Here is a 12,247-nt window from a genome sequence, read left to right as displayed (position 1 = left end):
GTCAACTTGTATTTTTTTAGTTAAGTGATAAAAAGTATTTTTGATACGTTTTCCTTTTTATATGAGATTTTAGAAAATTTGAATATTCAACATTTGCTTTTTACATAAAATCTCAAATGAAACAAAATAACTTTAAAGATCATACATATGTGGTCCTTGTAGGTGAATACATTAAAATCTCCCAAAGGATTTACCAATTCATACGTACATTGATACATAATACCCACTTATCAACTGCTCAGAAAATATAAGGGAGAAAATAATCTGTTTATCGAAACACTAGGAAACCACGTCCATCCTCAACAGAGGTAACTCAGTAGACACTGAGTCAAATACTCCGTAGAAGTTCCCAAGATAGTGAAGGTACCTGGTGCACGATGCGTTATATCTAGTCTTGAAAGCTGCAGACTACTGTACTTTTAAACTGATTGGTAGACGTGACGTGCTGAGATGTGCTTTTCCTAGGTGCCATATCTTCATGCTTACCTTCATTTGTATAATATCCTCATCCTCACCCAGGTCCTCAATGACCTCTACGACCTCTGCCTTAGCCTCTAGGATGAGGTCAACCAGGTCTGACTTGTCGGTGTAGTCACGGATGAATGGGTGCTAAATAACACAGGAATTATCTTACAGGTGTAACTATCAAATCACAAAGGGAAAGTAAAAATAAGAAAAATTATGGCAAAACTAACGATATACTGTAAAATCATATATTTCTGTGGAGTTCAAATTTTATGATCTTCCCAAAATATACATTTTTGTTGGAACTTGACGTTGTGGATAAATCTTGATTACAATATTCAATAGTACATGTAATATAATCTATGTCAACGTCATTTCATAGACATATATATTTGCGGATTTAGAGTACCCATGAATTTGAGGAAATAAAGCCACCACAAAAATTAACGATTTTATAGTATCACAAACAACGCGCATGTAAAATATGTTTCAATCAAATCACACAATATTGATAACCATGGCAAAATATCTAAAAAAAAATAAAATGATAGAATTACCCATGGGAAATAACTCTTCTTGTAGGTCATTTCAGTTATTGCGATTTCTGGTTAGTATATATTTCATGGGAAATGATAATGGTGATAACAAACAGTTTCAGGGGACAAAATCTTTTCTCCTTTTTTTTCTTTTTTTAAATCAGACATGTGAAATTGACTTTACCATTAATAGTTCTTCAGCCGTAGGTCTCAGATCGGGGTTCTTCACCAAACACATATTCACAAAATCCTTGAAGTCTTTAGACCTGCAAGAAATACATGATCCATAAAGATGATACTTGTCTTTAATATATAGTGTATTCATTAGAACATGTGTAATATCTCACAAGTAATTATTCAGCTGTCATTCTCACATATACCAACATGGACAACCATTTATAAAATTTAGAATTTAAAAACAATCAGTTAATGTGTTTCAACACAAGCCAGGACTTAAAAAGGCCTCTATATATATCAGCATTGTACATGCTTTTTAACTTGTAACAAATGACAGAAGTCAAATTTTTTTCAAACTTTTTTCAGTCAAATGGTTTCCATGGTTTTTTGGGTACTTGATTGATGGTCCATAAACATTTCCCAAAATAGTACAAATATTTTCATTTTGGAAGAGAGTAACTTACATTACTTATAATTATAAAAATATAACACAGCAATTATTCTTAAATAAAACTTGGTATAGTCTACACCTAACTTTTATATCATTTTCTTTCCATTTCTGATCTTTCATTTAATCAATCAGATGGAAAACAATTCGAGAAGCAGGATAGGCTCATACAAACCCTTTCCCAATTCATTTTCTGTAAAATGCAAAAATTTTGATGTTTCTCAAAAAATATCCTTTTTCATGGCCACCTGAATTAATGGATTAATATTATCTATGAAATCAGACAAGACTAAGAATTTCTTTCCTCAATGTTTAAATTTAGCTATGGCAGTAAAGAGTGCCCTCGAAATAACCAAACAAATATCCTATGGAAATAAATGATTGTACAGAATTGTTCAGACAAACCTGTGTGCAGGTACTTACCATCGAGACGGTTTGGCAAGGGATGGCGGGTCAGACTTCTGGATTTTGATGAGAACTCTCATTGGATGCATATCGTGATTGGGTGGCTCCATTTGGGCAAACTCTATCAGAGTAATACCTGTAACAGAAACATCATCATTTTCACAGATAAACAATATTTAACACTGATTGGAACTTCTAAGTTGTTTCTCCTCGGGTTTTGCTTGTTTGCTAGTTATTTTGCCCCATGAACAGCCCGGGTCAATTTCAGGTGGGATCTCCCTGTAGCAGCTCATGGCTACTGCACTGAAAAATTTATGGGAGGCCCGTTACATGTTAAGAGCAACTGGGGTATAGTGTCTTGCCCAGTGACAAAACCATGTCAGCATAGATTGGTCCATTTCTCAGGTTACTGAGAAGCACAAACCACCACAGGTAATAAGTGTCAAACAATGCACCTTTGTCTGAGGTTATATAGAACAAGGCTCTAACAGACTGAGCTATCATGGCCCCACTTTTATCTTTGTAACACTATACTGTGAGGAACATGTCTTATACTGACCTAGTGACCAAATATCTGCCTTGGTGTTGTATGGACTGTCCTTCAGGGTCTCACACATGATAACTTCTGGCGCCATCCTGTCAACACAGAAAACATTTTAATAAAACGTTTTTAAGAACAAAACAGTATTCTACTAGTGATTCCATTTTCTGTTTTTTTCAACTTGTCCAAGAATAATAATTTGTGCATAAATCCCTTGTCCTTATAAGAAGATGTCTACAAGACAAATGCCTCAATTCTTATACAAATTTGCTGATGGTTTTCTACATATCAATGGTGGCCTTGAACTTTGAACTCTGAAACATAATTTCTCTAAATTGATCTTAGAATTAACTTGCCAAAAGAAATGAAATCACCGATGATGACACAACATGCCATATCAGGGCTCTCACACCCCATTTAGGGACTGGGGCCTGGGGCCCTTTGAATTGGGAAAAATAATGGCGTTTTCCTTAGAATTGGGAAAACTTGGGGTCTAAATTGGGAAAAAAAGATACTATTTTGCATTGGGAATGGGGTCGAATATCGGCCCCAAATCTGGCAGATCGACAGCCCTGCATATGTATAGCACAGGACAGAATGAATACTGGTAATTGGTGTTATTTCCGTGGGAAGATTAATTTCATGATTTCAATAGGCAAACTGTATGCAAGGGGGCTATTTTCGCATCCAATGTACCTTCTTTAACCAATATACCTTCGTGCATTTAATGTATACTTAGATATGTATGTAATACTACCCAAATTCATACACAATGGTGAATAACTTCAGTATACCTATTTAGTGTACATTTCTAAGTTTACAGTATGTTAAAATATTACTACTTACCAGTAGGGGGTCCCAATGAAGGAGTCCCTCCGCTGCGCAGTTCTTGTATTCTTGGCAGACACACCAAAATCAGCTATAGAATAATGTAGAAAGATCATAAAACGATTTTTATAAGTGTAAACAATATTCTTGTGTTTATTTCTAAATATACACATCACAAATCTTAATACATGTAGAAATATAGATATAAATGAGAATCGGAAAACAAGCTGGAAGCTTTTAATCATTTTTCTCTTCTGTCAATGAAAAATTGCTTTACATCCGTAAGTATATCTACAAATATTGTTAAACAGCAAAATTGCAGATGCCCAAAGTCATAACTAATATACACTGATTTTTTAATCTATTTTCATATCAGTATTAGGGGTTGGGCGATTATATCACAATATTTGTGAAGTGACAATATATTGCAATCAAATTTTCAGAGTAGCAATACATTGCAGCAAATTTCTACAAATTTTTTTTTTTTGGGGGGGGGGGGAAGGTTGTTAATGGCAGACAGTTTGTCTAAAAATTTTATTTAAACCCCAACTCAACTTGTTTGATGTAATCTTAAACCTGAGTGGTGTTATTACACTTGAATATTATATAGTTTTTTGTACACCACTGCATTAATTAAACTAGTGCTTTCTCATGTACAAGTTTGTTTTAGAAAAAATACTTTGACAATAAATTACCTTGTTATATATGGCAATATGCTTTTGAATATATGAATACAATACAAAAACTGTCTGCAATATCCATCTATATCACTATACTTTACAAAATTTTGATTTACTTAAATTACGATTTACAAGACAAGACAACCTACAGACTGCTCTGTTCATATTTGTTTACATATTTTATTTATTTTGAAGGCCATCTGGACATAGAAAGGAAGTTACAAAGTAAATTTTAGATGTACGGTACTAATTTGTTGACAGCATGTAAGGTTGGGCATCAGATATGTTCTGAGGGACTGACACGAGCAAGGTCAATAAATAATATGTGCAAATTATGTCAGCATATTAATCAGTTATAAATAGATGTAATGTAATCAGTTGACCAATGGTCAGCGAGATTTGGGATATCATATTTCAGAGCAGAACAAAATGACATGATTGGTGCACTATAGGTTTTATCAACTCTCTTTTTTTTTAATAAACCTTGGGATGATTTTTCTTAATCTATAATTAGAAGATTAAGTAGCAGACAAGAGTCTCTGGTGAGGTTGTTTTTTTCAGCAGTATGTAATCACAAATTCCTGGATAACAATAGAAAGTGGTACTGGAGCAGAATTAACATTTCTTTTTCTTTCTTTCATTTCCAGTTTTTTTTTTCTATTTTCAAAGTCTCATTTAATCTTTTTTTCTTTTAATTTTTTTTTTTCTTTCAGTCTTTCTTATATATCTTTTTTATCTTTCTTTCTTTCTTTTAAGGTTTCTTATATTTTTTTAATTTTCCAATCCACAATTTTTCCTTCTTTCTTCTGTTTTTTTTTCCTTTTTATTCTTAAATCCTCAATTTTGAAAAACTATAATTCTAAGAAATCATTCCCTTGTAAACATTTGAATGAAACACTTTATCTTAACACAAATGATAACACGTTTTTGTTAATAGTAAGCCTAACCTTATCTAATACTGTTAAAGATTGGGACTGACAGGTACAATGCTGACTAGCAATCCTGATGTGTATCCCATGTTTCAGATCTTGTCCACCCAAACTTGCTGATTTATGAGACTCTAGCAAATTGCCAAAATTTGTTCCAATCAGAATTGTTATTGTATTGAAAACATTTCTGAGTAAGCTCAGGATCACTGACAGATGATTTGAAATAAGACAACACTCAGGATAAAAAGAGGTGCAGAATCAAGGGAGGGACGCTTGTTTTACCGCCCATAAATATAATCAATAGGTCTTGATTGTCAAATGAAAAAAGTTCTATCAAAAACAACAATCCATATTTTTATATTTTTTTTGATGAAAGACCAGGCCATATGCCATAATGCTACAGATGCTTAAAATACAACATGTACCCAGTTTGACCTCCCCGTCGAGCGTGAGAAGAACATTGCCGGCTTTGATATCTCTGTGAATGACATGCTGTTTATGGAGGAACTGCAGTGCCACACATATCTCATGACAAACATAGCGAATCATCTTTTCTGTAAGGGGTTTCTCAAGGTCCACCATTATACTGTCCAAGGCACCTCCTCCACAAAATTCGATGTACATCTTAAAAAATAAGAAAAAATCATCCTTTACATTCTAAACCAACATTGTTAATTCAGTAGAAAATATAAAATTAGAGGTAAATCAATTTATTGCAATATCTATTTTATGGACACTTAATTTTGTAGATAAATAACCCTAAATCAGTCTTTAACAAATCATGGACCCATGAAATTGTGGATTAAGAACACTTTCCATATCAACGAAAATAAATCCCCCACGAAAATTTATGATTTTACAGTATAAAGTGATATGACTTACAAGTTGTGATATTTCAGAAAACAAGCACTTTAAGATAGCCATCATCACCATCTTTATATGGCCTTGACCTTTACAAGAAGATAAAACTCCAAAACAACCAAATCTAAATGTCAAACAAATGTAATTTCTGACCAGGGAGTACCGTCAGTGTACTTTCTTTGAACACAAAATCAATTTTTGGCTTAAAGTAGTACAGTTAAATTTGCACACATACATACAGTATATAGGAACACTATAAATGATTTATTGGAGCTGGAGCTCTCACTATTGGTTCAACAAATCCAAACTACCTTGTTATAAATCAAAGCCAGTGAAGACCTATCTTTTTCTTCTGAAAAGCCAATCAATTCCACTTTTACATCATTAACAGCCATGATGGAAGTGGAGAGGGAGGGAGGGGGGGGAATCTGCAAAACGGTGCAATCTCTGATATCTATTGCCTTCTAGAAAGATGAACAAATCTAATACAGCAGTATGTATTATAAATTATACAGTTAAATCAAAATGTTCAAATTCAAACAGTTAACAATATGGTTTGTTCTGGAGTTGTTTATGAAATGGGGTTTTTTTTAGCATCTTTTCAAACAATGATGCTAAAAAGATTGGAGAATATATTGCAATCAAATTAAATCTTTCCTACCACCTCAGATGAACATGTTACTTACATAAGTTATAGCTATGTTAAGAACTGGGTATTATTCTCTCAGACCATAATGATATAAAATATCAATTGTTTCTTTGTTTCAATTGTGGTTTATCACCCTATGAACTTGCAGTCACAGTCATTTTAAGGAGGGAGTCTCTCTGGTCGTTACTCCAGTGAACAACATACAGAAGGCATATGCATGTTATCCATAGCAATTGTGATTAAGTGTATATGTTATGTACACAGACACAACCACAACAAAACAAACTGTTTGGCTTCCTGAGAAACCCACAATGGGAAGGGAGTGTTGAACCACCACACCTGGTATAATCTCCTACATAGGACAATGCTGTACAGGACTGAGCTATTGAAATCATTACCCATACAATATCAGTTACATGTATCTTCCTTACATGAATATGATGAAAATATTTTTTACAATCACCAGGAAATGTTTTTCGGCCCAGTTTGTTGCATCAATTACCTCTCCAAAACACTTGTCAACATTATATTTCTGACAAAGGAGTCAAATACTTCCTAACTTTGTTATCAACCTCTGTTTTGGAATAAAAAGGTTATTTTTATTCTGTGTATCTGGTATATTGTAAAATTTTGATTAAACTATATTCAGTAGGTTTTTGTTAATATATGATTATAGATAGAAGGCAAACTTGACTTCCAATTATGAAAAACTTTCTTATTCTTGCATCACAATCTAATGATATGACTCACATCTGAAAAATTTGTTTTTAAATTTTGAATGAATTCCATCAAAACACATTTTAAGTCTACAATGCCTCAGGACTGTGTATACTTCAATCTCATAATACAACATGTTATGACAGATTTCTACTTTTTCCACAGATAATTCAAAGACGGCTTCAATTTCATTTATAAGTAAATTGGTAGAGAAAAAATGAAATTTCAAAAATGCCATGCCAAACAGATCAATTTTTTACAAAGGACTACAACTCTATATATTACACGGCCAATTAGGACCTGGTATCAGTATGTGACACTGTTCCTATCTCATTAGGCACATACTGTCTTAACAAACAGAACAAGGTTAGCTGGAGCAAATAATCATCTCAAAACGAAAAAGCATGTTAATTTAAATGCCGTATCAATAAAGCAATAGAACATGAAATATGAAGGGTAAGTGAAGTGTAAATGTCCACTGCTTCATGGACGACAATCTGGGTAAATAGTGTCATAGTTTCAAATAACTTCCAGACTTAGATTTATAACAACAAAACCACTAGGCACACAAATAAACAAGCAACTAAATTGATATCGCACCAAGAAAGAGAATACCTTTTCAATGAGATCATAATGCCAACTATAAAATAAGCGATAAACAGTAAACAAAGGGCAATAACTCTGAATAACTGTATGAAGTATCATCGGTATCCTTGACAAAATAAGGAACAAAGGGCAATAACACTGAAAGTCAAGTGTATACACCATTGTTTGAGGTATTATTCTTGACATAATGAACAAACTGGTGTCAAACTTATCTAGTTTCCTCCATAGATCTTGAGATTGTTTTGTGTATGTCTCAATAACTAACAAACCACATCAATTTACTAAAGGTTAAGTTCCTTCTTCACATTCCCTATCCGGATTCATGTTAACAAATTCAATACGTCTTGTTAAACAGGAAGCAAATGAAACTACAATGGCTGGTTTTTCAATACTGAAACATGGGATAAAACATACAATCTTTATCTATACAATTTGTTTATATAATCAAAGTAATTTCCAAAACAAACACTTCATAATTTGGCAATGATGAAGGCGACGACGATGACTGCATTATAGTAAAAAATGAAAGAAAAAAAAAAGATACTCAATGGGTCTACAGCTATATATATATATATCAACCAGTGACCTTGAATATTATTCAAGGTCATTTCTTTTCACAAACTTGGTTGGGCTTCATCCTGGGAACATGCCATTGAAATATTATGCCTCAAGGCCGTTTAGTTCACGAGAACCTTTGCACCAGGTGAGCTTAAAACCTAAGCCAGTTTGAAACTCTTCAATGATCTTTAAACTTTCAGAACCAAGTGGAAACCACAAACAAAAGTTAAATGGTGATCCTCCATCCAATACTTTTCAAGAAATAGGCATAAGAATCTTTTTATTTAATCAAAATCCAAGATGGCCAACTAACAACCATTTTGTTTTTCTGACCAGTCCCTAATATAATCAAAAAGACACAACTAGGGATCAAGGGGAACTTCTATATCAAATTTGGAAAAGATACATCCCGTAATTCTACAGAAATAGCCATAAAACAAGTTGTTTCAGTATGGACCATGGACATTGGGATAGACACCATTTGGTGATGGTAGGGCTAAAATGAAATTGATAAAGAAAAGTGTAACCTGTTTTAAAATCTATCAACAAAATATTTCCATTTGCTACAACTTTAAGCAAAACAGTAAAAATACCAACAATCATAATAATTTAAAAACCTTTGATTTAAATAGAAACCATGTAAAAGTTCAATTATACCGGTGTACAGTGTTACAATACAGTAAGTCTGTTGTAATTGTTAAATTGTTAAACATTGCAGCTGTCATCAGATTACCAGTAGTACACAATACAGAATAATTTCACCATCAGTATAATGTAGTGTTTGTGCTTCTTTACTTCACAACAATTAGGAACATTTCAAAGACTGATATAATATACCATGTTTGTGCTGACTACATTGTTACGAGCAGTGTTGTGTCTATATATACATATATGGACCCTTTTGCAATTATAACAAAATGAGGCCATATCAAGAATTTTCATTCATCTGGCAGACATCTTGAGTTCGCAAAAGCAATAAAATAAATTGAACAAAAATCTCAAGAGTGCTGATCATTTGTAGCTGATTAACCATACAGCTAGCTAGTCTTCAGAGAAAATTATACTTTATTAATTATTACAATGAATGAATGAGAGTTTATCCGTTATTTCAAAATCAAATTATGTTATCTACATTTTTATGATCATCACAGCACAAACATTACCATTATTAAATAAAGGACTTAAAAATTGATAATAGTTTTCAACTTGCAAACATATATTTAAGCACTGAACTACTTTCAGCATCCATAGGCTTATCAATGCGGAAAAGGAAAATTTGGTGAAGTGCATAGGTGCTTTATGATTAATTTCTCTGTTCAATATTTATATATCCTTATTGTAAATCTTGATCAAATATGGAGACATAAGTTCTAAAGCTTATTGGGTACAGTATAACACAAGCTCTGTTCAATTTTTCACATCCTTCTCATAAGAATTAACATATCCTGGTTAGGACATCCAATCTGAAATTTAAACTGACCACAACTTTATCAAGTTTCCTGATTCATTCATTATTGATGCTAATTTTCAAATTTAACCAACAAGCAAGGCTATGGATATTTGATACAAAAGAAAGTTCTCTCAAGATTAGCAACCAACTGAAAACAAGAGGTCTAATGGGCCTAAATCACTCACCTGGTATTTGATGATTTTCACAAATACATTAATATTTCACATCAATCATTCAAAGTCATGGTTCATAAAAAAGAAGTCATTTGAGTGTTTTAACAAATTTAACTTTTGTGACCTTGAATCAGGATCAAGGTCCTTATTTCAGGAACCAATCACCCAATTGTCATGATTCTAGGATTTTTGGTACATTAGATGAAGTTCTTTGAATATTTGGACCCTTGTGACCTTGAATGGGTCAATGTCACTTCTCACTTCGATGGGCTTCATCCCAAGAACTTTCTACTAAAATATCATGATTCTAATTCTTCATGAGGAAAGGTGTTTAAAGGGAAAAGTTGACCACAGACAACAGACCAAAGAATAAGCTCTTTGGTCCTTTGAATTCAGGCCAAGTGAGCTGGCAAGACACAAAGAAAATATTGAGAGGAAAAAACAAGGCACTGAACTTTCGAGCTTCATCACTTGAATTACAAGCTACAATAAGTTGTGGGGTAAACACATCTTTTTATCTAAAAATCCTAGGATGGGCTTATGATAAATTACGGGGCAATGAAAGAGCATATATGGGTGGGCTTATTACCAGGCATGGGCTTATTACTTGATGAATAAGAACAGCAAAATTACCCATAGGGTGGAATCCCAGTAAAAGGCTTCATAGAGTGACACAACATTTTGGTGTCGACATTCAGAAAGAATATCAATTTCGACGGTGAAGTCTTCCAGCTCCTCTTCACTCTTGATCTCGACCTGTTTGAGTGCTGCATATTGTCCAGTCTCCTTATTAAGAGCCTGTATAACAAAAAGTTGAAGTAAGTACAAACAGTCAAATTGTGTTTTATATATTCAGTACTAGAACAGACCACAAAATTCAGAAATGTTTGACTTTCAAAGAATCTACAGAAGTCCAGAGTCTGAATTTTGAAGGAAACGACATCCTGTATTTATCCAAAAATAATATTCTCTCCTTTAGTGTAAAGGTTTAGCATTAAAGTTTGGGAAGAGTTTCTTTCTTAACTAATTTTTGTTTACTATCTCAGAACTTATCATTCTGCAAAAATGAAGAAGGGGATTTATTTGCGGGCAAAGGCATATTGCTGATAAAACTGGTATCCATCATTTCTATTATTATCATTTTGGTATTGATGAGTGCAATTTATCAAAATATGATTGGCTTTCTGTAAAATACAGTCTTCTCTTAAATCCACTGAAAGATAAATTTGTCCTGCTTACCATTCTAATGTTTACATATAGGCACTGAAGTGGTAACTATGTTGCAATACCTTGTGAACTATTGAGAAATGTACAAATACATTTGGACAATTTAGCCCAGCATCGCATTTGATGACAGTCTCAACCCTTCATATAGCCTGCATCACATTTTCCCATTTATATATTCATACAAATTTAAATCAAATCAGATAAGGTGAATGTTTTGTAGTGTAATTTCTCAATTTCATACTAAATTCTGCTTACAAACAAGAGCTCCTTGCCTATTGATGACACATTTCATACCAATACAAATTTATCCCTTCTAGGCCCTATAAATACGAAAAAAGGGTCTGGTTATACGACTTGGCATATTGATAATAATTCATATCTATGCTTGAACTCTTTAATGATGTACAGCCCCTTAACATTTCTGATCCAGTACTACTTGAAAAAACTTTCTAAAAAGAAACCTTTAAATTTACTGCAGGTACTGTGGTGACTACATTACCTCCTCCCTTACCCCTCTCCTTCCTTCTTCAGGTTGACCAACAAAAAAGGTAAAAATAAAGGAAAAAATATTCCTATTTCTTGTTTTCAACATCTGTTCATGACATATTAAATAAATCCTTTTTTCAATAAAAAAAGTCAGTATAAATATTGACATCTGAATCAGATTGTTGGTACATGCGAATATTGTATCACTGTGGCGATTAATTAAACTAATACCATACATTACGTATAAATAGGCAGGATTCATTGAGAATTTCTGCACGAGACCTTTACGTTTCAGGCTGTTTCATTTGTTTACATAAATACAACTCACAAGTATACATTTATATATAGATGGATAAGTGTGTATGTGCATATGTACCTTTATGCTGGGTGTAATGTTAAAACCAATTTTTTATTTAATTTACAGTGTTTAAGCTCATTAAAAGATGTCTGTCGTATATATTGTCATTGATCAAACAAGTACAGCTGTTATAAAAATTACTAATAAAAGACA

General features: G+C 33.0%; 1 protein-coding gene across 1 annotated transcript in view; it reads right to left on the bottom strand.

The window, feature by feature from the left end:
* The window catches only part of LOC132549613 (STE20-like serine/threonine-protein kinase), an 85,968-nt gene that overhangs the window by 65,252 nt on the left and 8,469 nt on the right, over positions 1-12,247 (bottom strand). The window contains exons 2-8 of the mRNA XM_060213560.1: positions 10,657-10,821; positions 5,435-5,633; positions 3,419-3,491; positions 2,591-2,667; positions 2,050-2,167; positions 1,186-1,267; positions 487-609 (exon numbers count right to left, since the gene is read on the bottom strand). Of these exons, the coding sequence (XP_060069543.1) occupies positions 487-609; positions 1,186-1,267; positions 2,050-2,167; positions 2,591-2,667; positions 3,419-3,491; positions 5,435-5,633; positions 10,657-10,821 (837 nt within the window). The remainder of the gene's footprint in view (positions 1-486; positions 610-1,185; positions 1,268-2,049; positions 2,168-2,590; positions 2,668-3,418; positions 3,492-5,434; positions 5,634-10,656; positions 10,822-12,247) is intronic.

This window comes from Ylistrum balloti, unplaced genomic scaffold, assembly GCF_031769215.1.
Source record: "Ylistrum balloti isolate Yb309-2 unplaced genomic scaffold, AGI_CSIRO_Ybal_v1 Utg370066, whole genome shotgun sequence".
NCBI classification, from domain to species: domain Eukaryota; kingdom Metazoa; phylum Mollusca; class Bivalvia; order Pectinida; family Pectinidae; genus Ylistrum; species Ylistrum balloti.
Note: the sequence above shows the minus strand (reverse complement) of the source record. Positions and strands in the feature narration are given on the sequence as shown.